Source organism: Anomaloglossus baeobatrachus, unplaced genomic scaffold, assembly GCF_048569485.1.
Source record: "Anomaloglossus baeobatrachus isolate aAnoBae1 unplaced genomic scaffold, aAnoBae1.hap1 Scaffold_139, whole genome shotgun sequence".
In the NCBI taxonomy this organism is placed as follows: Eukaryota; Metazoa; Chordata; class Amphibia; order Anura; family Aromobatidae; genus Anomaloglossus; species Anomaloglossus baeobatrachus.
The window spans coordinates 153244-177938 of NW_027441909.1; the positions used below are offsets into that span (position 1 = coordinate 153244).

The 24695-nt window shown below is 49.6% G+C and overlaps 1 protein-coding gene across 1 annotated transcript; it reads left to right on the top strand.

Moving 5' to 3' along the window:
* The first annotated feature begins 574 nt into the window (after window positions 1-574).
* LOC142260612 (endoribonuclease YbeY-like) lies at window positions 575-23200 on the top strand. Its single transcript, XM_075332005.1, has 5 exons — window positions 575-611; window positions 7866-8079; window positions 9677-9808; window positions 11100-11168; window positions 22986-23200. Exons 2-5 carry the CDS (start codon window positions 7870-7872, stop codon window positions 23079-23081), a joined length of 507 nt encoding a protein of 168 aa, XP_075188120.1. The 5' UTR covers window positions 575-611; window positions 7866-7869; the 3' UTR covers window positions 23082-23200.
* Window positions 23201-24695: the final 1495 nt, after the last annotated feature.

Genomic DNA, 24695 nt, shown 5'->3' on the forward strand with positions numbered 1-24695 from the left:
TATTGGGATGGGATCTTGGAATAAACCTTTAAGTAAAAATGAAATAAATTGGCCTTAATGATAGATAAACTTTAATTCTTGGACAAACCCTTGAACTGGGTCCCTATGTCACTGGCTTCAAAAGTGACATCAGTAAAATCAATACACTGCTCCTCCTGAGACTGCGCCATACAGCTCTCCATAAGAAAAACATCCCAACCAGAAAGGGACATCCAACCAGAACTCCATACAACAGCCGCTTATATTATACCACAGAAGAGGATCAGTCATGTGACCAGGGGAACCACAAGCTTCAGCATTCTCCGAGAGCGAAAACCAGAAGACTCGTGGAGACACAACACGCGGTAACTACGAGCCAGAGGTGACACGTCACACAGCGGGAGGAGGGGGACGGCGGCTCACACCGCTACTCACACATTCGCTTGCAGTGCCGGCCGCTGCACCTCTTCTAAGAGAAAAATAACCGAAATAAAAAAAAAACCCATCAACTTCCGGTCTAAACAGCCTTACTTCCGGTGTGTTCTCGGTCCATCAGAAGTATGGTTCCCCCCTGTCTCGCAGTGAAAGTTCCGCTTTCGTGCAGAGTCCAGGAGCACAAGCCCGTACATAACGTAAGTGATTGGACGCGGTGCGCTCGGCTCTCGTCACGTGATTTTTTTTTTTGAACTCCATACAGTCCGTGGATGGCAGGACATGGTGTGTTTGTCCCTCCAGTCCAGTGTGCATTGTCCAGCCTGATTTCATATCGCACAGCAGTTACTTTAAAGGAAACTGTCAGGTGCAATATGCACCCAGAACCACGAGCAGTTCTGGGTATATATTGCTAATCCCTGCCTAACTGTCCCTGTATACACTAGGATAGATAAAGAGATCTTTAGAAAAAGTATTTCTAAAGATCTATTACCGTATGCTAATGAGCGAGGGGACTAGTCCCAAAAGGTTGTTAGTTCCCCGGCCAGTCAGCCCCATTAGCATGTTAGTGGGTCTGCTAACATGCTAATGAATGTATGGCACCAGAAGATGATCTGTCACCTCTCCTCAGTCATCGTGTCCTCTGGGGGATTTCGGCTCTTTGCGCATGACCCCGGAGTTTGGGTCATGCGCACTACTTCAGTTTGAAGCCGGGACGCGTACACACGGCTACATAGTGCGCATGACTGAAAGTCCGGGGTCATGCGCACTGAGTCGAAATCTCACAGAGGACGCGATGGCGGCGGATTGGTGAGTGAGATCATCCTCTGACGCTGCACATTCATTAGCATGTTAGCACGCCCACAGGGACATACTAACATGCTAATGAGGGGCGACTGGCCGGGGAACTAACGCCCAGGGGACTAGTCCCTGCGCTCATTAGCATATGGTAATAGATCTTTAGAAATACTTTTTCTAAAGATCTCTTTATCTATGCTAGTGTATACAGGGACGGTTAGGCAGGGATTAGCAATATACACCCAGAACTGCTCGTGATACTGCGTGCATATTGGACCTGACAGGTTCACTTTAAGGCTATGTGCCCACGTTGCGTTCTGTCCCTGTAGAAATTTCTGCAGCGATTAAACAGCACACGTGTGCTTCAAATCACTGCAGAAACACTGCATACTGAAAAGCTGATTTCATGCGCTCTGGATGCAGCCCCCACCACAGACAGAGGGGGGGCTGCATCCAAAGCGCACGAAAGAAGTGACATGTTGCTTTTTAGAACGCAGTGATTTGGCAGCATGCAAATCGCTTCATTCTAAAACGCAACGTGCGCATGGATTATCCACAATCTTCATAGATTGTGCTGGAGACGCAGGATGCATGCAGTTACGCTGCAGTGGAGAACGCAGCGTAACTGCATGCAAATACGCAACGTGGGCACAGAGCCTAAAGGGGTTTTCCTACTAACAAAGATCATTATAATCAGTAGATCTTTGAATAATAATTTCCACAATTGGATGTGTTTAAAAAAACTTGTCCCTATGCTGTGATAAATTATATATATATATATAAATATATATAGAAATATATATATATATATATATATACTAGAAGGTGGCCCGATTCTACGCATCGGGTATTCTAGAATTTACAAATTGTGTAGTTCATGTATGATTTTTGTTATATATATATATAGATGTTGTTGTGTGTACTTACCAAGTGTTTGTGTAGGGCGCTGTACATGTTCTGGGTGTGGCGGGGGGTGAGAGCGGTGTTGTATGTGTGTTGCGTGTGTTGCATTGTTTGTGGAGCGCTGTGTGTCTGTAGCGTTGTGTGTGTGTGTGTTGCGCGGTTTGTGTGGGTGTGGGGTGCGTGTGTGTGTTTTGGGGGAGGTATGTTTTGTGCAATGTGTGTGTTGTGCGGTATGTGCGTATATTTATGTATGCCGCGGTGTTTGTGTGTTAGGTGTTGTGTGTGTGCGGCGTTGTCTGTGTGTGTGGGTGTCTGTGTAGGGCGGTGTTTGTGTTTCCCAGTGTGTGTGTGTTGTGCAGTGTGTGTGTGTGTGTGCGTGTGTGTGTGTTGGGGGGAGGTGTGCACCTCCCATCGTGCTCCATCCCTCATGCTGCGCACCTCCCATCGTGCTACATCCCCCATGCTGCGCACCCTCCATCGTGCTCCATCCCCCAAGCTGCGCACCCCCCATCGTGCTCCATCCGCCATGCTGCGCACCCCCCATCGTGCTCCATCCCCCATGCTGCGCACCCCCCATCGTGCTCCATCCCCCATGCTGCGCATTCCCCATCGTGCTCCATCCCCTATGCTGCGCATTCCCCATCGTGCACCATCTCCCATGCTGCGCACTCCCAAACGTGCGCCATCCGCCATGCTGCGCACTCCCAAACGTGCTCCATCCGCCATGCTGCGCACTCCCAAACGTGCTCCATCCGCCATGCTGCGCACTCCCAAACGTGCTCCATCCCCTATGCTGCGCACTCCCCAGCGTGCTCCATCCGCCATGCTGCGCACTCCCAAACGTGCTCCATCCGCCATGCTGCGCACTCCCAAACGTGCTCCATCCGCCATGCTGCGCACTCCCAAACGTGCTCCATCCGACATGCTGCGCACTCCCAAACGTGGTCCATCCGCCATGCTGCGCATTCCCCATCGTGCTCCATCCCCTATGCTGCACATTCCCCATCGTGCTCCATCTCCCATGCTGCGCACTCCCAAACGTGCTCCATCCGCCATGCTGCGCACTCCCAAACGTGCGCCATCCGCCATGCTGCGCACTCCCAAACGTGCTCCATCCGCCATGCTGTGCACTCCCAAACGTGCTCCATCCGCCATGCTGCGCACTCCCAAACGTGCTCCATCCGCCATGCTGCGCACTCCCAAACGTGCTCCATCCCTTATGCTGCGCACTCCCCATCGTGCTCCATCCGCCATGCTGCGCACTCCCAAACGTGCTCCATCCGCTATGCTGCGCACTCCCCATCGTGCTCCATCCCCCATGCTGCGCATCCCCCATAGTGCTCCATCCCCCATGCTGCCCCCAGCATCAGCCTCTGTGCCCGCAGCATCAGCCTCTGTGCCCGCAGCATCAGCCTCTCTGCCCGCAGCATCAGCCTCTCTGCCCGCAGCATCAGCCTCTGTGCCCGCAGCATCAGCCTCTCTGCCCGCAGCATCAGCCTCTCTGCCCGCAGCATCAGCCTCTCTGCCCGCAGCATCAGCCTCTCTGCCCGCAGCATCAGCCTTTTCTGTCCCCAGCATCAGCCTTTTCTGTCCCCAGCATCAGCCTCTCTCCTCCCAGCCTACCCCAGCCTCAGCCTCCCCCAACATCAGCCTCTCTTCTCTCAGCCTCCCCCAGCATCAGCCTCCCCCAGCATCAGCCTACACCCTCCCAGCCTCCTCCAACATCAGCCTCCCTGTCCCAGCCTTCGACAGGATCAGCCTCTCTCCTCCCAGCCTCCCCCAGCATCAGCCTGCCCCAGCATCAGCCTACACCCTCCCAGCCTCCTCCAACATCAGCCTCCCTGTCCCAGCCTTCGCCAGGATCAGCCTCTCTCCTCCCAGCCTCCTCCAGCACGCCGTGCTTCTCTGCCGACACTCACAGATCCGATCGTATACACTCACACACACACACACACACCCACCCGATCGCATACACTCACACCCACCCGATCGCATACACTCACACCCACCCACCCGATCGCATACACTCACACCCACCCACCCGATCGCATACACTCACACACACCCGATCGCATACACTCACGCACACACACATTGACGATATTGCACATACGCGCTCACAGTCACAACATCCGGAGATACCACATGCTTCTGGCCATGTGATCTTCCGGCAGGTCCTGAAAGCTCACAGCACAGTATCGCGGCCGAGAAGCAAGCGATATCCCAGGATGTTGTGAGTGTGGATGCGATGTGTGTGTGAGGTGTGTGTGAGAGTGAGTGTGATCTGATGTGTGTGTGTGTACTCACCTGAGAGTCGGAGGTCCGTGTCAGTTGGGCCAGAGCGAGCGTGCATTGCGTGAGGGGGGCGGGGCCTGCAGAGAGCCGGGGCGAGAGGCCAATCCGTGTGGGGGGGCGGGGCCATGGCGAGCCCAGCGGCCAATCAGCTTTGTGTCACTGTAAGGACACAATGTCACCGGAAGGACACAATTTTGGAGCATGACAGACAGACAGACAGACAGAATAAGGCAATTATATATATAGATATATATATATAATGTCCCTGCTATGTACTGTGTAATGGCCGTCTCTGACCGTACAGGGACATTGTCTGATCATACCACAGATCCTGAACAGGGGGGGGGATGCAAAAGTTTATAGACATTACGTCACAGGATCACAGATGATTCATTCTGTGAGGTAAATAATTTTTCTGCCTGTTTTAAAAAAAATGTTCCTTTGCTGAGATAATCTTATATATGTGTCCCTGCTATGTACTGTGTAATGGCTGTGTCTGACCGTACAGGGACATGGTCTGATCATACCACAATTCCTGGGCCAGGGAGGAAGTAATAAAGTATACAAACATTATAGCATGGTATCACAAATTATTCCTTCTTTGAGGTAAAACATTTTTTTAAAAAACAGGCAGGAAAATGTTTTACCCACAGAAAGAATCAGCTGTGATCAGTGCTGTAATGTCTGTATACTGACATCCTCCTCTGCCCAGGAGATGTGGTATGATCAAACCATGTACCTGTACGGTCAGTCACGGCCATTACACAGTATGTAGCAGGGACACATATATAAGATTATCTCCGCACAGGAACATTTTTTTTGTTTTTTTTATACACATACAATGGTGAAATGTATTATTCCAAGATCTATTGATAAAAATCAACTTCCAAATGACCTTTTGTTCATGGGAAAAGAAAACCCCTTTAAGGCCATGTGCACACATTGAGTATTTGGTGAGTTTTTTACCTCAGTATTTGTAGCCAAATCCAGGAGTGGAACAATCAGAGGAAAAGTATAATAGAAACACAGGCACCACTCCTGTATTTATCACCCACCCCTGGTTTTAGCTACAAATACTGTACTGAAGTAAAAAAAAATCACCAAAAACTCAACGTGTGTACGTGGCCTGACGCTGTGTGCCCACAATGAGTTTTCAATGTTGCAAAATTTCGGCAGCTATATGTATATTAGGCTAATTATTTTCTTTTACATACGTTCTTAACACTTGTTTAAACGCATGCGTTTTTTGACGCGTTTTTTCGACGTGGGTGCGTTTTTAGCGGCCAAAAACGCAGCATCAAAAAAACGGTGTGTGAACTTAGCCTTATGCTGTTTTTTGCCTTTTGTTGGTATGTCATAGCTTAAATAAAGCTGCTTTGTATTTGATACATCCTGGTATTTGGCTTTGACAAAACCTTATTGATTTACTTATAACTTTTTTGCCAACAAATTGCTGCAGGATCTGTTCTGACGAATGATTACTAGACATGTGAACTCAGCCAGTAACCGTTTGTGGCAGGTTTCAGCTGAATGGCTGGCGAGCTGTGTGTCGGACAACCACCGATCTCCTAAAGCGGGCTTTATACACTGCGATATCGGTCCCGATATCGCTAGTGTGGGTACCCGCCCCCATCTGTTGCGCGGCACGGGCAAATCGCTGCCCGTGCCGCACAACATCGCCCAGACCCGTCACACATACTTACCTGCCCGGCGACGTCGCTGTGACCAGCGAACCGCCTCCTTTCTAAGGGGGCGGTCCGTGCGGCGTCACAGCGACGTCACTGAGCGGCCGCCCAATAGCAGCGGAGGGGCGGAGCTGAGCGGGACGTAACATCCCGCCCATTTCCTTCCTTCCGTATAGCGGCCGGGAGGCAGGTAAGGAGAGCTTCCTCATTCCTGCGGTGTCACACGGAGCGATGTGTGCTGCCGCAGGAACGAGGAACAACCTCGTTACTGCTGCAGTAACGATTTTTGAGAATGGACCCCCATGTCACCGATGAGCGATTTTGCAAGTTTTTGCAACGATGCAAAATCGCTCATCGGTGTCACACACAACGGCATCGCTAATGCGGCCGGATGTGCGTCACCAATTCCGTGACCCCAACGAGTTTGCATTAGCGATGTCGTAGCGTGTAAAGCCCCCTTTAGGCTAATTTCACACATCAGTTTTTGGCATCAGGCACAATCCGGCGTGTGCAAGATGCAACGGATCCGGCGCAGAACATGCAAAAACTGATGTGCCTGATCCCTTTTTTTTGACGGTTCCAATATACCTGATCCATCAAAAAACGGATCCGGCGCATCCGTTTTTGCATCCTTTTTGTCCGTTTTTTTTTACTGGATCCATTTTTTTCAATACATCGAAGCATGCTCAGTTTACAAAAACGGATCAGGCGGCCGCATCCGTTTTTTACCGCATTATGCCGGATCTGGCGTCCATAGGCTTCCATTGTAAAACACGCCGGATCCGGCGTGATGCGTTTTTTTTGCCGGACAAAAAAAGTTACAAGATACATTCCCTCCGGCCGCCGCTTTAGGCAATTATGACAGATCCGGCAAAAGCCGGATGCAACGCAAGGCCATCAGGCACAATCCAGCGCTAATACAAATCAATGGGGATAAAATGGATCCGGCGCCGGATCCGTTTTACCCATTTTTTTTCCGGATTGTGCCTGATGGAAAAAACTGATGTGTGAAATTAGCCTAATGCTGACCTATCCATCAGACACAGGAGGTCCGCGGCTATTTAGTCCCACTCAACGCATTTAATTTTCCTTTTAGTAAAGCTGAAAGGAAATTTCATGTTTTCTGTCTGTTTATCCCTCTGAATAAAGTTGATTGTTGACTGGAGAAGGAAAACTTCATGTTCATTTTATTGTCCAAGAATAGTGATGGGCGGACCAGGACTTTAAAAGTCTATATCCGTGCGGCTTAAAAAGTATCCGGGTGCCTGACCCGGCAACTTGGGAAATAAAAAAAAATAAAGCAATCACACTATACTTACGGAGTCTCCAGCGCGGCTGTAACTGCTTCTGGGTTGCTCAGTCTTCTTCCGGGGCTGCTCATTAGCCTCATACATATTCACTGCTTCCCCCGCCCACCGGCAGTTCTGGTGTCTGTGATTGGTTGCAGTCAGATGCGCCCCCAGCCTGTGGGGCAGTGTAGTTTTTGGCTGCTTGCAATCACAGAACCTATCTGTGGGTCACTGTAAAACTAAATAAATAAAGAAAAAAAGCACCAAATTCTGGTCCCCATAGACTTATATGGTGACCGGCGTCCAGCCAGATATCTGGGATCAATTCCGGGCTGGAACCGTTTTTTTTTTTTTTTTTAAAAGTCCGGCTAAACGTGCTGATCTCATAAATCTGAGAGTCCGCCCATCACTATTTAAAAACTCTTCTAACAAAAAGGGGAGAACACCAAAGCGCCAAGTCTCTAAGTATTACTTGTCTCAACAGGGTAATGTCTCTTCTTATCCGGAACCTGCAGCATGTGATCCCTCTCCGCAGAGCCCATTTACGCAAGAATCTAGAAATTGCCAGAAAGTGTCTCCGCGTGGAGAGGTTTGATGTCGGGGTAATATGTATAAATGATACAAAGATCCGACACCTGAACAGACTTTACAGACAGCAAGACAAAGCTACGGACGTGCTGTCATTTCCATTCCATGAGGTACAGAAACAGCAGAGCAGGTTATCTGTCACCATCTCAACAGTGGGCCGTTTTTGCTCTTATTTTATGGTGGCTTCTCCCCTGAGTATTCATTTAAGAAAACAAAATCCGCCATACGGTTCCAGAGATATGGACCTTTTTATTTAGTGCTTTTTATTCTCTTTACCAAGGGGGCATGGCTCAGTTTTATAATGCAGAAGTCTAAAGATAAGCTCCAACAAATCCTTTCAGCCACACCCCCTTGGTAAATATGTCAAAAATTAGCACTAAATAAACAGATCTAGGTCTCTAGAACCATATGGTGGATTTAAAAAAAACAAACCAAAACATCTTAATACTCAATGGGAGCAACGGGAATAAAATAAACACTTTTGACCTGGTGAAAGGCTGACTTTAAAGCCCCACTCCAGAGGTTTTTTCGGTATTTCACCGCTGGAGTGCTGCTTTAAGGCTGGAGTGACTCACACGAGAATTGAGGTCGCATCACCCATCATGGCCTGCCGCTCTCCGTACAGGAGTGTGCAGCTGCATGTATTTTTATACTGCTGCACACTCCTGCCCAAAGAGCAGCAGGCCGTGACGGGTGATGCGACTCAATTTTTGCGCGAGTCCCTTGCAATTGTGACACCGGCCTACATCTAAGTCTTATACTTACCCTCCGACGTCTTAACCTTTTTTTGTTTTCGCTGTACCATCTTGTGATGACAAATTCTGACTGGGCAGAAGTTACTTCACAAGCTCCCAAGGCAAGTCAATGTGAGCCAGAACGAGGCTCTCATAGACTTGGATTGAGTTGTGACCACTGGCGCGCTCCATGAAACACTGCCCAAGACTGACCGGAACGGTGGCGATAGAAGGTGAAGATGGCAGAGAATGAAGCCCGCTTTACACGCTACAAGATATCTTACAATGTGTCGGCGGGGTCACGTCGTAAGTGACGCACATCCGGCATCGTAAGGTATGTTGTAGCGTGTGACAGCGACGTGCAATTGCGATTGAACGAAAAAACATTCATCGCATGCACGTCGTTCATTCCTGACGAATTGAACGTCAGATCAGATTGTTCATCGTACCCGGGGTAGCATACATCGCAGTGTGTGACACCCCGGGAACGATGAACAGATCTTACCTACGTTCTGCGGCTCCGGGCCCACAATGCGGAAGGAAGGAGGTGGGCGGGATGTTTACGTCCCGCTCAGCTCCGCCCCTCCGCTTCTATTGGCCGGCTGCCGCGTGACGTCGATGTGACGCCAAACGTCCCTCCCACTCCAGGAAGTGGACGTTTGTCGCCCACAGCGAGGTCGTATGGAAGGTAAGTACCTGTGACGGGGGTTAATCGTTTGTGCGGCACGTTCAACAAATTGAACGTGCTACACATACGATGGGGGCGTTGCAAATCGCATATGATATCGTATGCGAAATTGCAACGTGTAAAGCAGGCTTGAGTATAAGACCGGGGGCAGAGGATTTAGATTTAAAGCATTCCAACGCTGAAAAAAACCCCTAAAAAATGCTGGAGTGGTGCTTTAAGTAATTGCAATGATATACAATATGTGTTGGCTACATCTGACTGTGTGTGCTCCTTGTATACTTCCAGAATTTGTGCCCCGGATTGTTACCTAATCCACCATTCCCAGATGAATACAATTTAGGAGACATTTACCTTGGAGTAGAGTTTATATATCACCAGTGTCAAGAAAAGAAGGAGGATTTTAACAATGTCTTGACTGTAAGTTATGGAGAATGCAAATCTTATGGTGTTATCGAGCTGTCAGTAACAATTCTCTGTAGCTCATAGGTTGGTTGTTGTGAGGTATGACATAGAAATAGGATCTGAGATGAGTTGGATAATAACTTGGAGATGAGCAGATCACTGTAGGCAGTAGTCAAACAGAGGATTTACTGCCTGGACCATTATACTTCTACTTGGGTTACACAAGGGGTTAAGAATGGTTTCCCCTATTCCGATTCCCCTATCCCCTTTCCGGAATTTCGCGATTACATTACAGTGAATGGAGTGAAATTTGGGGGTATACCGCAGGTACCTGCGGAAAAGAAGTGACAAGCACATTTTCTCAAGAAATTTTCTCAAGAAAATCTTCACAAAGAATTTTCTTGAGAAAAAAACGCAGTGTGCGCACAGCTATTTTTTTTCCCATAGGTTTTGCTGGGAAATGTCTGCAGAAAGATTTCAAACATTTCTCAAGAAATTTCCGCAGCAAAACCGCTTGTAAATCCGCGGGTAAAAACGCCTAGTGCGCACAGGGCCTAAGAGCAGTACTGAAGATTGAAGGGAAAAGCTCTGACAAATCTGCTGGGAAACATTTAGGCCGGCTTCACACTTGTAAGTGACTCGCACAAGTCTCGCATCGGCATCACCTGGCACGGCCACACACTCTCCTGACTGGAGCGGGTCGGCTACATGTATTTCTATGCAGCTGAGACGCTCCTGTCCAGAGAGTGTGCGGCCGTGCCAGGTGATGCCGATGCGAGACTTGCCGAGTCACTCACAAGTGTGACTCCAGCCTTAAGGGAATCTGTCACCTAATCTGAGAGCAGCATAATGTAGAGACAAAGACCCTGATTCCAGCGATGTGTCACTTACCGGGCTGCTTAGTGTAGTTTTGATAAATCACTGATTAATCAGCAGTAGATTATCATTACAGGACTACTTGGCGTGCTGCAGGTAGTCCAGCATATTCATGAGCACTGTGTAACTGCTAGATCTGCAGCAGAGAAAACAGTGATTTTATTAAAATGACAGTAAACAGCTCAGTAAGTGACACATCGCTTTAATCGGGGTCTCTGCCCCTACATTATACTGCTCTCAGATTAGATGGCAAAAACCTGGTGACATATTCCCTTTCATTCCACTGTCCAGTGTCTGCGCCTCCACCAGTAAGTATAGTCAGCGAATCTGTCACATATAAAGATTACATTTGAGTGCGTTGTTCCTTCTAGTGAATATTTGTATTTCTACTTCCAGAAGATTCACATATAAATAATTATTTTTCTCCCAGGTGACAGCAGTACACGGCTTATGTCACCTGCTTGGTTATACACATCATAGTCCAGAAGACTGGAAAAAGGTTAGTTGTTTCTTTTCTTATTAAAGAGAACCTGTCACCAGGTTTTTCCCCTAAAAGCTGTGGCCACCACCAGTGAGCCCTTATATACAGCATTCTAGAATATTGTATCTAAGAGCCCAGGCCGCTCTGTATAACATAAAAAAGATCTTCATTATACTCACCTGAGGGGTGGTCTAGTCCGATGGGAATCTCTGGCCTCGGTCCGGCGCCTCCTCTCTTCTTTCCATTACCAACCTCCTTCCCAGCTCCGTGTGGATGACTCGTCCTACATCATCTGTCGCGGGCGGAGGAGGGGACGCCGCGCTCTCCCACTGCTCGGGTCCGGCTGCTGCCGCGGCCTGCTGCTGCTCGGTGGCTCGAGCGATGGGCCGGATCCCGGGGACTTGAGCGGCGCTCCTCGCCCGTGAGTGAAAAGGGATTGGTTTTTGGGATTGTTTATTGTCCGTGACGCCACCCACGGTTGTGGTGATTATGTGGACACCACCGCTGCTCTGTATGGGGATCCCGGGAGCGATGACAGGGAGCAGCAAAGTTGTTGGTTCTCCCCTCCGTGGGTAGGGGGTAGTTGTCCCGGGGCCCAGTGATGAGGTGGGGGATGAGGGATGGCGGGGCCGGTGCAGGGCTTGGTGGGGTGCAGGGACGCGGGGCAGCGCTGTGCCTCACGGCACTGTGGTACTCACTCAGCCTGAGACGGGGACACAGTTCTCGGTAAAACACACGGCTGGAAAGACGGTTCCCACGGACGGCTGCTGTTGCTTTTCCCCAGTAGTTGACGGTGACGGTCCCTTTTCCTGCACCTAAGTCTATGTTGGTAGCGATGGGTTCCCACCGGTAACCCGCTCCCCGGCTTGGATATGGGCCGGAGGAGCCCCTCTTTGCCCGCAGGCGCTGGCCCTGAGAAACTGGTGCCTTGGCAGTGGCGGTGTCTCTCTCTAACGGTTGGACTGTTGCCTTCAATCGGGACTTGGGTGTTGGGAGACCCAGAGGTCCCCTTCACTGACGGATTTGGCAAATTCACGGTGACTCCTAGCCTTGCCGGGATCCGAAAGGCCCCTGCCAATGGTGCTGGCTTCTCTTTGTATACCGCTCCGGTACCGCCGGGCCACCACCCGTCCACGGTCCTTTCGGCAACCTCCAAGTAGCCTCTCCTGCAGACAGTCACCGCCGTCTGCTGACCTTGCTGTTCTCAGTCCGGGGAACACACCCGGACCAACTTCAGGCTTTCTCAACTGTCACTTTTTCTGTCAACTTTAGTCCTCTCTCTTGCTCCTCTACCACTTCGCTTCCACTTCACTCACTGTTCTGTCTACACTCCTTCACTTCCCTAGCTTAACTGCCTGGTTTTCCCGCCTCCAGGGCTGTGAACTCCTCGGTGGGCGGAGCCAACCGCCTGGCCCACCCCCTGGTGTGGACATCAGCCCCTGGAGTAAGGCAACAAGGATTTTTGGTTAGCTTTGGTGTACCTATCTGGGGTGTAGGGTGTGGTGGTGTTATGACCTGTGACCCCTGGCTTGCCCAGGGCGTCACACATCCACACAGAGGCCTCCTCTGCCCTCCTGCACTTCTCTCTGCCCTGCTGAGGACAGCAAAGTATTGTAGTGCGCATGCTCGGGCCGTCTTTGACCATTCCCTGCACATTACAGTAGTTTGCTCTGCCCTCAGCAGTACAGAGAGAAGCGCATGTGCAGGAGTGCAATGGAGGCCTCTCTATGTGGATGATGTAGTAGGTAGGACACGTCATCCATATGGAGTAGGGAAAGAGGAAGGTGATGGAAGAGAGGAGGCGATGGACAGGACCATCGACGCCTATTGGGCCCAGCCACCCCACAGGTGAGTATTATAAAGGTGTTTTTATGTTCTACAGCGCAGCCTGGGCTCTTATATACAGCATTACAGAATACTGTATATAAGAGCTTACTGGTGGTGACCGCAGCTTATAGGAGAAAAACCTGGTGACTGGTTCCCTTTAACACTAGAACTACTGGACTCGTGACACCTATATAGAAATACATGGTGCAAAGTAGTCAAAATGACTACCTCAGTAGTTCTAGTGTTAAGATTTTGCTGATATTACAAGCTTTTAGCTTGACATGAGTATATAATAATGGTTTATATTTGCATTATTAATTATTATAGGGAACCTGTTAATAGATTAATGCTGCCTCAGTAACGGGCAGCATGAATCAGATGTTGGCTGCACAATTAAAGTCAGGTAAGTTTTACTCTGAAACAGTTCAGTATTTCAGAGAAAATATGAATTGAAAGGGAGACTATAGGGAGAACCTGACTCGCCCAGTGAGCTCCTCGGATAGCTTTTCCCCGGACTTCCCCACTTTATTGACAGGTGTGTCCCATATATGCCAGACAAGAACCGCGTAAGATAAGTTAAATCTCTCCCTATAGTCACCAGCCAGATTTCCAAACTATGTTTTTTCTGAAACGCCGGAATGTTTAGACCTGGCTGCAATCGCTCATCCAGCGTCTGCGTCATGCTGCCCATGATTCAATTAAATTAATCTAGTCACCGCTTTTATCGCAAAGGAAACCAATGCTTTGTGCCCTGTTACAAATCTCCAGTGCCTCCAGATAAAATGGATTGTTTCATGTTCAGTCTTCAGGAGCGCGCCTCTCCCTGCCTCCCGGCTTCCTACAAACTGGAGGCAGAGCACTAATGCTTGATTCACAGTGCAGACTAGCGGCATAGTCGTGCCCAAACTGCAAGCAGAAGCAGCTGTGCCTTCACAGCAGTCAATGACCTTAGTTACACTGAAGCTGGTTAGATTTGGAGCCAACAGTGCAGTGTCGCGAGCGGGGCGTGCAAACTATTGAGAGAGGCTGCCACATTTAAACATCCTTTAGGCTATGTGCGCACTTACCGGATTTTGCCGCGGATTTTTCGCGGGTTTGCTGCATGTTTCGCTGCAGAAAATGTTCATAACATCTCTGCAGTGAATCACCAGCAAATCCTATGGAGAAAAAAAATCCTGTGCGCACTAGGCGGAATTTGACAGCTGCATGTTTTGCTGCGGGATTCCCGCAGCAAAAACAAGTGCATGTCACTTCTTTTCCGCACATCGCTGCGGGATTTCACTCCATTGACTCCAATGTTAATCATGAAATCCCGCAGGGAATAACGCAGGCAGCAAATTCTGTGCGGTTCACTGCGTTTTCCTGCGTTATTCCCTGCGGTATTTCGCGGTTTACCTCCGGTAATGTACATCGCCTGTCTGCGGTTTTGCAGGGAAGTGATGTCATTACAGGAAGAGGAAGCGGAGCAGAGAGTAAACACAAACACACACACACACATCACAGACATAGAACACAGACATAGAACACATCACAGACACATAAAACACACATAGAAAGAAAACGGAAATATAGAAAACAAAGAACGTGGGCTCCCCTGTATTTTTACTGTCCAGCCGAGGTAAGCACACAGCGGTGGCCCGGTGTTCTCAGGCTGGGGAGGGAGAGGGGCAGGGTTAATGTCCCCCGCCTCACTCCCCCTCCCGCAGCCGAGAATATCAGCCGCAGCTGCCCCGGCACTGTCGCATGCATTATGCGGCAGCACCGGCGTGTCCTCGGCTCTTCTTGCTGCCGTGTAGCAGTGGCAGCAAGGTAATACAAGGGGTTAATGGTGGTGGATCACCGCCATTAACTCCAGGCTTGATCATGGCAGCGTCTATGTGACAGCTGACATGATCAACCCGTAAGTAAAGTGAATAAAACACAGACACCGAAAAATCCTTTATTTTAAATAAAACAAACAAGCCTCGTTCACCATTTTATTAACCCCTCCCGCACCAAAGCTCCGGCGTAATCCACACAGCTCCGGCATAATCCACAGGGTCCTGCACTGCTGACATCCAGCCGTGATGTGTCACAGACACAGCGCTGAATGAATGCAGCAGACAGCAGAGGTAATTACCGGTCATTTCCCACGGCCGGTAATGTGAACTCACTGCCGACCGTGGGAAATGCAGCGATCTGTCCTCTATCTATCTATCTATCCCTCTATCTATCCCTCTATCTATCTATCTATCTATCCCTCTATCTATTCTTCTGTCTATCTATCTACTATCTCAGAATTAAATGACTTTTTTTTTTTTTTCAATGTGCTTTATTGCACTGAATGCAATAAAGCACATCCCAACCCGCACGCGGCAATACCGCGAACAATACCGCGGTGAAACCGCAGCAAACCGCGGCAAACCGCATGCGGTTTTCGGGTGCGGTTTGCCGCGGTTTTTTACCGCGGGTGCGGTAATCTTTGAGAGCATGCGGAATTTTCTCAAGAAAATTCCATTTCCCAGTGCGCACATAGCCTTAAACTACGAAACAAGCTGTAAATAATAAGGGTAAAAACTCTCTTCACTCTCATATAAAAGTATTTTGCAATATTGCTTGTATTACAATTTTACTCATTAATAAAGAGAATATCCCTTTAAACAAGTTTTCTCATGTTCATTAAAGATTAAAAATGCTTGTACAAACAGGCAACTTTACAATGTACTTGTCATTAAAAATCCTGTCCTCAAAAATGGATATTTCTTTGTCGCTCCATTGGGAGACCCAGACAATTGGGTGTATAGCTTCTGCCTCCGGAGGCCACACAAAGTATTACACTTTAAAAAGTGTAACCCCTCCCCTCTGCCTATACACCCACCCGTGCATCACGGGTCCATCAGTTTTATGCTTTGTGTTGAAGGAGGCACACATTCACGCAAGCTCCACATTTTAGTCAGCAGCAGCTGCTGATTTTTATCGGATGGAAGAAAAGAGGGCCCCTCACAGGGCCCCCGGCATGCTCCCTTCTCACCCCACTAATGTCGGCGGTGCTGTTAAGGTTGAGGTACCCATTGCGGGTACACAGGCTGGAGCCACATGCCGTTTTCCTTCCCCATCCCTTTGAGGCTCTGGGAGAAGTGGGATCCAAACCGGTCACCAGGCACTGGAACCGGGCTCCCTCCGCAGCCCCTGGGGGAATCTGACGGACAGGAGACTGAGTCTTATCAGGGACAGGCCCTGCATCTAAATAGGTACTCTGTGTCCCCTTGGGGGTCGGCGCTGGAGCGCCTGTGTAACAAACGCTGCAGCGGCTGCTGTGTTTTGTTGTGGCGCCGGGACTACCGCGCCGACCGCACCTGTTTGCCGGCCGCGGCTATTAAATTTAGTCCCCGGCTTCTCCGGCCTAGTACGATAACTTCCGCCCCCGGGCCTGCCAGTCAGGGGTAAGGGCTGGACGCTCGACTGCACGTCGGGAGTGAGGGCTGGAGCATACTTTGATATCCTCCTCCCCCCTCACTGAGCACTGTGGGGCATCAGATTCCCGCACTTTTTAGGTCACGCCCACGGCTCCCTCCTCCTCTCGGAACGCTGGCAGCCATTGTTATAACACTGCTGCCGGTGGAGGAATACAGAGCAAGCTCTGGGAGGCCCAGGCAGGGAATCTGGTGGTCACACAACCGCTTTGGGCGGTCGGTAAGCAGCACCGTTAGGTGCTGGCCCCCTTGGGTGCCGAAGTGTATATATATATATATATAGTTATACTGTATACATTTTCTCTGTTCGGCCGCATTATTGCCTGTGGCTATATACCCTCACTGATTACTCTAAGGGGAGACAACAGCATGTCGTCCGCAAAGAGCAAGGGTGCCAAGGCACAGGCTTATTTTGCAACCTGTACCTCTTGTGCGGCAATGTTACCTGCAGGTTCCACCTACCCTCATTGTGTGCAATGCTCGGCCCCTGTGGCACTCACTCAGCCGGAGCCCCGGGCACTGGTGGGACCCTCGGCTCAGGTAGAACAGACGGCTTCCACTGGCCAGGTGACAGGAACAGAGTTTGCAGTTTTGGCTGACAAACTCTCTGCGTCACTTTCACAATCCATGGCTCAGTCTATGGATAAATGGTCTGCTAAGATATATTAGAAGCCTTGCAGTCCAGACCGGTAACACAGGCCCAGGACGCTGTGCGTTCATCGCCCCCAGGCCCATCTCGGTCGGCGCAGCAAAGTGCTCCTGAGGTGACACCTAGGTCCCACGGTGAAGACTCCGACTCGGACCACAGTACCAGACCGGCTAAGCGGGCTCGCTGGAGACCTTCCTCGACTTCGTCACGCTGCTCAGGGTCTCAGCATGAGGACTCCCTGGAGGATGAAGCGGAGGTCGCAGCTCAGGGCTCTGACCCTGACGTTGCTCTCAATCTTGATACACCTGAAGGGGACGCCATAGTAAATGACCTTATAGCGTCCATCAACCAGGTGCTAGAACTTTCTCCTCCAACTCCACCTATAGAGGAGTCGGCTTCACAGCAGGAGAAACACCAGTTTAGGTTTCCCAAACGTTCAAGGAGTGCGTTTTTCGATCACTCTAACTTCAGAGATGCTGTCCAGAAGCACAGAGCATTTCCGGACAAGCGCTTTACTAAGCGCCTTAATGACACACGTTACCCCTTCCCCCCTGACGTAGTTAAGGGGTGGGCTCAGTGTCCCAAAGTGGATCCTCCAGTCTCTAGACTGGCGGCTAGATCAGTAGTATCAGTGGCAGACGGCTCATCGCTCAAGGATGCCACTGACAGGCAAATAGAGCTCCTGATGAAATCCATCTACGAAGCCATAGGCGCGTCTTTTGCTCCGGCATTCGCAGCCGTGTGGGCACTCCAAGCTATCTCAGCTTGTCTGTCTGAGATTAATGTGGTCGCACGTACCTCGACCCCGCAGGTTGGGTCTTTGACTTCTCAGGCGTTGGTTTTTTCGTCCTACGCCATGAACGCCGTCCTGGACTCTGCGAGCCGCACGGCGGTAGCATCCGCCAATTCGGTGGCAGTCCGCAGGGCCATGTGGCTACGCGAATGGAAGGCAGACTCTGCTTCCAAGAAATTCTTAACCGGTTTGCCATTTTCTGGCGACCGTTTGTTTGGCGAGCAATTGGACGAAATTATTAAACAATCCAAGGGAAAGGACTCGTCCTTACCCCAGTCTAAACCAAACAGACCTCAGCAGCGAAAGATTCAACTGAGGTTTCGGTCCTTTCGGCCCTCAGCCGGACCCCATTCCTCCACGTCCAACAGGTCACAGAAGGGCCAGAGGAACTCTTCTGCATGGCGGTCTAAGTCACGTCCTAAAAAGACCGCCGGAGGAACCGCCCCCAAGGCGGCATCCTCATGACTTTCGGCCTCCCCAAACCGCATCCTCGGTCGGTGGCAGGCTCTCCCGCTTTTGCGACGCCTGGTGGCCACATGTCCAAGACCGATGGGTGAGAGACATTCTGTCTCACGGTTACAGGATAGAGCTCAGTTCTCGTCCTCCGACTCGTTTCTTCAGAACATCTCCGCCCCCCGAGCGAGCCGATGCTCTGATTCAGGCGGTGAATACTCTGAAGGCAGAAGGAGTGGTGATTCCCGTTCCCCCTCAGGAACATGGTCACGGCTTCTACTCCAACTTGTTCGTGGTGCCAAAAAAGGACGGATCATTCCGTCCCGTTCTGGACCTCAAACTCCTCAACAAACATGTCAGAACCAGACGGTTCCGGATGGAATCTCTCCGCTCTGTCATCGCCTCGATGTCCCAGGGAGACTTCCTAGCTTCAATCGACATCAGGGATGCTTATCTCCATGTGCCGATTGCACCAGAGCATCAACGCTTCCTGCGTTTTGCCATCAAAGACGAACACCTTCAATTCGTAGCACTGCCTTTCGGACTGGCGACAGCCCCACGGGTCTTCACCAAGGTCATGGCAGCAGTAGTGGCGGTCCTGCACTCTCAGGGCCACTCGGTGATCCCTTACTTAGACGATCTTCTAGTCAAGGCACCCTCCCGGGGGGCATGCCATCACAGCCTGACCATTGCCCTGGAGACTCTCCAGAGGTTTGGGTGGATCATCAATTTCCAAAAGTCAAAATTGACACCGACCCAAACGCTGACTTACCTCGGGATGGAGTTTCATACTCTCTCGGCGATAGTGAAGCTACCGCTGGACAAACAGCGTTCACTACAGACAGGGGTGCACTCTCTCCTTCGAGCCCAGTCACACCCCCTGAGGCGACTCATGCACTTCCTAGGGAAAATGGTGGCAGCAATGGAAGCAGTGCCCTTTGCGCAGTTTCATCTGCGTCCACTTCAATGGGACATTCTCCGCAAATGGGACAGGAGGTCGACGTCCCTAGACAGGAGCGTCTCCCTTTCACGGGCAGCCAAAACCTCTCTTCAGTGGTGGCTTCTTCCCACTTCTTTGTCGAAGGGAAAATCATTCCTGCCCCCATCCTGGGCTGTGGTCACGACGGACGCGAGTCTGTCAGGGTGGGGAGCGGTCTTCCTCCACCACAGGGCTCAGGGAACCTGGACTCCGACAGAGTCCTCCCTTCAGATCAATGTCCTGAAGATAAGGGCAGTGTATCTAGCCCTAAAGGCGTTCCAGCGGTGGCTGGAGGGCAGGCAGATCCGAATACAGTCGGACAACGCCACGGCGGTTGCGTACATCAACCACCAGGGCGGCACACGCAGTCGTCAAGCCTTCCAAGAAGTTCGGCGGATTCTGCTGTGGGCGGAAGCCACAGACTCCACCATCTCCGCGGTTCACATCCCGGGCGTAGAAAACTGGGAAGCAGACTTTCTCAGTCGCCAGGGCATGGACGCAGGGGAATGGTCTCTTCACCCGGACGTGTTTCAAGAGATCTGTTGCCGCTGGGGAACGCCGGACGTCGATCTAATGGCGTCTCGGCACAACAACAAGGTCCCGGCATTCATGGCACGGTCTCAAGATCACAGAGCTCTGGCGGCAGACGCCTTAGTTCAGGATTGGTCGCAGTTTCGACTGCCTTATGTATTTCCTCCTCTGGCACTGCTGCCCAGAGTGTTACGCAAGATCAGGTCCGACTGCCGCCGCGCCATCCTCATCGCTCCAGACTTGCCGAGGCGGTCGTGGTACCCGGATCTGTGGCATCTCACGGTGGGTCAACCGTGGGTACTGCCAGACCGGCCAGACTTGCTGTCTCAAGGGCCATTTTTCCATCTGAATTCTGCGGCCCTCAACCTGACTGTGTGGCCATTGAGTCCTGGCTCCTAGCGTCCTCAGGGTTATCTCAAGATGTCATTGCCACTATGAGACAGGCCAGGAAACTAACGTCCGCCAAGATCTACCACAGGACTTGGAGGATCTTCTTATCCTGGTGCTCTGATCGGGGTTTTACTCCCTGGCCGTTTACCTTGCCCACGTTTCTTTCCTTCCTTCAATCTGGAATGGACAAGGGTTTGTCTCTCGGCTCCCTCAAGGGACAAGTATCGGCGCTTTCCGTGTTCTTTCAAAAGCGTCTAGCCAGGCTTCCGCAGGTCCGCACGTTCCTGCAGGGGGTGGCCCACATAGTCCCACCTTACAAGCGTCCGCTAGAACCCTGGGATCTTAACAGGGTGCTCACGGCTCTCCAGAAGCCACCTTTCGAGCCGATGCGTGATGTCTCTCTATCACGCCTTTCACAGAAGGTGGCCTTCCTAGTGGCAGTCACTTCACTTAGGAGAGTGTCTGAGTTAGCAGCGCTGTCATGCAAAGCCCCCTTCCTGGTGTTTCACCAGGATAAGGTGGTTCTGCGTCCGGTCCCGGAATTTCTCCCTAAGGTGGTATCCCCTTTTCATCTCAATCAGGATATCTCCTTACCTTCCTTTTGCCCTCATCCAGTTCACCAAGGTGAAAAGGATCTGCACTTGTTGGATCTCGTGAGAGCACTCAGGCTCTACATTTCTCGCACGGCGCCCCTGCGCCGTTTGGATGCGCTCTTTGTCCTGGTCGCTGGCCAGCGTAAGGGGTCGCAGGCTTCCAAGTCAACCTTGGCTCGGTGGATCAAGGAACCGATTCTTGAAGCCTACCGTTCATCTGGACTTACGATTCCTTCAGGGCTGAAAGCCCATTCTACCAGAGCCGTAGGTGCGTCCTGGGCATTGCGGCACCAGGCTACGGCTCAGCAGGTGTGTCAGGCGGCTACCTGGTCGAGTCTGCACACTTTCACAAAACACTATCAGGTGCATGCCTATGCTTCGGCAGATGCCAGCCTAGGTAGGCGAGTCCTTCAGGCGGCGATTGCCCACCTGTAAGAAGGGGCCGTTTTTCGGCTCTTTTTATCGAGGTATTCTTTTACCCAACCCAGGGACTGCTTTTGGACGTCCCAATTGTCTGGGTCTCCCAATGGAGCGACAAAGAAGAAGGGAATTTTGTTTACTTACCGTAAATTCCTTTTCATCTAGCTCCAATTGGGAGACCCAGCACCCGCCATTGTTCCCTTCGGGCTTTTGTTCTTTTGTGTACACATGTTGTTCATGTTGAATTGTTCTTTTGGTTCATGGTTTTAGTTCTCCGAACATCCTTCGGGTTGAATTTACCTTAGACCAATTTATAAGTTTCCTCCTTCCTGCTTTGGCACCAAAACTGATGGGCCCGTGATGCACGGGAGGGTGTATAGGCAGAGGGGAGGGGTTACACTTTTTAAAGTGTAATACTTTGTGTGGCCTCCGGAGGCAGAAGCTATACACCCAATTGTCTGGGTCTCCCAATTGGAGCTAGAAGAAAAGGAATTTACGGTAAGTAAACAAAATTCCCTTCATTTTTAGTTGTACAGTTGATTGCTTGTTGCCTTGGTTACCGACCACTTTAGTGGCTTTTCCCTAGGCAAGAAGCAGGTGATTAAAGGCTTTTTACTATACAGTTTGTAAATGCCACTCTGAAGTTGTCTGGGTCCGGCCTGCTTCAGTGTCCTTGCACTTCTTCCATGCTGCAGAGGCAGAATTGCCCCTACTAGCCAGAAGGGAAAGAAGACGGTTTAGACCAGTAGTGCAACCATACTGGAGGTGTTAACTGTCATTGTACATTCCATCTGGCAAGCAGAAATCCTGGAGTCAGAGGCACGGTGCGCATCAGAAGACAGAAGATGTGCATACACATTTAAAGGGGTTGTCCACTACTAGGACAACCCCTTCTGTTTCACATTTCCCCCAGGTAAAATAATAAAGACTATACTTGTATCCCTTACTGGCGCCCTTCTAACAGTGCCGTGGTTCGCGTTCCCATTGCTCATGTGGGGTTTTGACATCATGAGAGCCCCGCATCCAATCTGTGCCAGCTTCCTTCTCCCCATCTTCGGACCAAACGAATAATCAACAGGAAGTGAGCTCACTTCCTGTTGATTAACTCATTTGGTCCTAAGGCGTTGAGAAGGAAGCTGGCGCTGATTGGATGCGGGGCTCGCATGACGTCACAACTCCATGTGATCTCCAGCACCTCGAGCCCGTACATAGCTAGAAGGGCGCCGGTATGGGAGGTAATTATATTCTTTATTATTTTACCTTCGAGAAATATGTGGAATTAAAGAGGTTGTCCTAGTAGTGGATAACCCCTTTAAGTACAGCCACAAATGGGATGTCTATAAGAAATGCCCCTCCTTATTTCCTACGAATGGGTGACCAAGCCATATTATATGTATTCCAGGAGACTGTGGTCCACAGAGAATCCCATTTACATGTTGATTATGTTTCTGCTCTGGATTTGAGGGCATATAATCAGCAACCTGTTATGTTGTGTATTTCTCATTTCATCCCTGGCGATCAGGCAAAATTTGTGCTGCTGCTCCCCAATACTGCTTTTATTTTTCATCTGTTGTAGAAAGGTCTTCTGGCCTCTGGGGACACCGCTAGTCTCTATGCTCCATAGTGTATACGTTTTTTTTTTTATAAAGGAACACTAATATAAAAGTTAACCCAAGATTTTATATATTTAGTATTAATGAATATTAATAAATTCTAGTTATTTTCATATCGTTTGTTCACTCTCACAGATGTTTGAGAAGGAAAGTGAAGTTCTAATGGAGATAAACCGAGCGACTGGATCTGCACTTAGCCCACTGACGTCAGAGCATTACGACCAAGAATAATATCACTTCCATGTCATGAGCTGCACGGAGAACAGAGAAAGCGGCGTCTGAGAAACGGGAATTATATACATACGTCATGCATCAATTATAGGACATGATGGTTAGCGATAATTGTAGGATTCTGCACTTTATACTATCCCAGATGATTCCCTAATCCATCACTACCAGCTGATTGCAATATTAGAATCACTATCCTGGGGATGAGTTCCATTATTAGGAGAGCCAAGAAACAAGGGAGGATTCTGATATTGCCGTGACTGTACATTATCCAGTTTGCAAATCTAATGGTGATTTTTTTTACATTGGATAACAATTTTTCTTAGCCCAATTATACGTTGTCATGAAGAATGACATCGGCAAAAATGAGTTACATGATCTCAGTAGATTTAGACAAAAAGTTCTAAAAGTCTGATCAGAAGAGAAAGAAGACTGAGGCCGGGTCACTCGAGCGTATGAATATTCATCCGATTTTCATCCAGAAAGCTTTAACTCATGTTGTCGTCAATGTGTCCGTTTTTTATGTCCATGTGCAATCCCTTTTCAGACATCTACATTAAAAAATGTACAGGATCAAATAGAGTTTCCTTAGTTCATATTGGAGATTTAATATATTAAGCTGAATGTATGTATGAATGTGTACATGTATTGGAGTGTGTGTGTGTGTGTGTGTGTGTGTGTGTGTGTGTCTCCGCTAAAGGAATCCGCACCGTCTCATTTACAATCATGACATTTTTCACAGCCACCTCATGTGACTTAGGGAACGTCATAGACTATGTTTTGAGGGGAAAATTTAACCTCGTGTTTAAAATAAATAGAAGTAGATGGACAGAGAGAGAGAGAAAGACAGACACAGAGAGACAGACAGACAGACAGAGACAGCCAGGCAAGGAAAGAGGCAGGGAGAGAGTGAGAGAGAAACAGAAAGACACTTAGTTACTAACACTGGGTACTACAGCTAGTGTATTCATAAAAATCAGATTAAATCAACATGTGTGTGGAATCAGGGTTTTTTCTTTAGATCCATAGACTTCTATGGGTGAGTTTCATTCGGCATTCAGATAAGCATAGTGCATGCTGCAATTACTGAGCGTCTGTGTAAAAAAATGTCATCTGAAAAGCCCTATTGAGTCACACTGATTTTACTCAGACGGCACGCATCTGCATAATACTCTGGTCTGAACAGGCCTTTAGACTGAGTTCACACAGTACAGACGAGGGGCAGCACAAACAGTTTCCATGAACAAATTATTTGATAAGTTTTCCTCCACCAAAACCCTATGTACATGTAGTGGACCTTTCATGTAATGCATTTTAGGGCTGCACATTTCTAATCAGCAGTTTCACTGTTAGGTTAAGTTGAAGGCATCTAAGCAGTATCTGCACGCAGGCTCCCCCAACCTTCTTGTGACAATGATATTCCTGCTCATATCATATGTGGCACAGAGGTCTGTGACGGCAGAAAAGTAGTCTTTGTACCCTCCAGACTTGTTCTCCAAACTATATCTCACTACAGATGTATCCAAGTGTAACTTGATAAATATCGCCTCACCTTAATAACTCATTACAGAAAAAACATAATTTAAAGGGGATGTCCACCTCTGGGGACATTTTTTT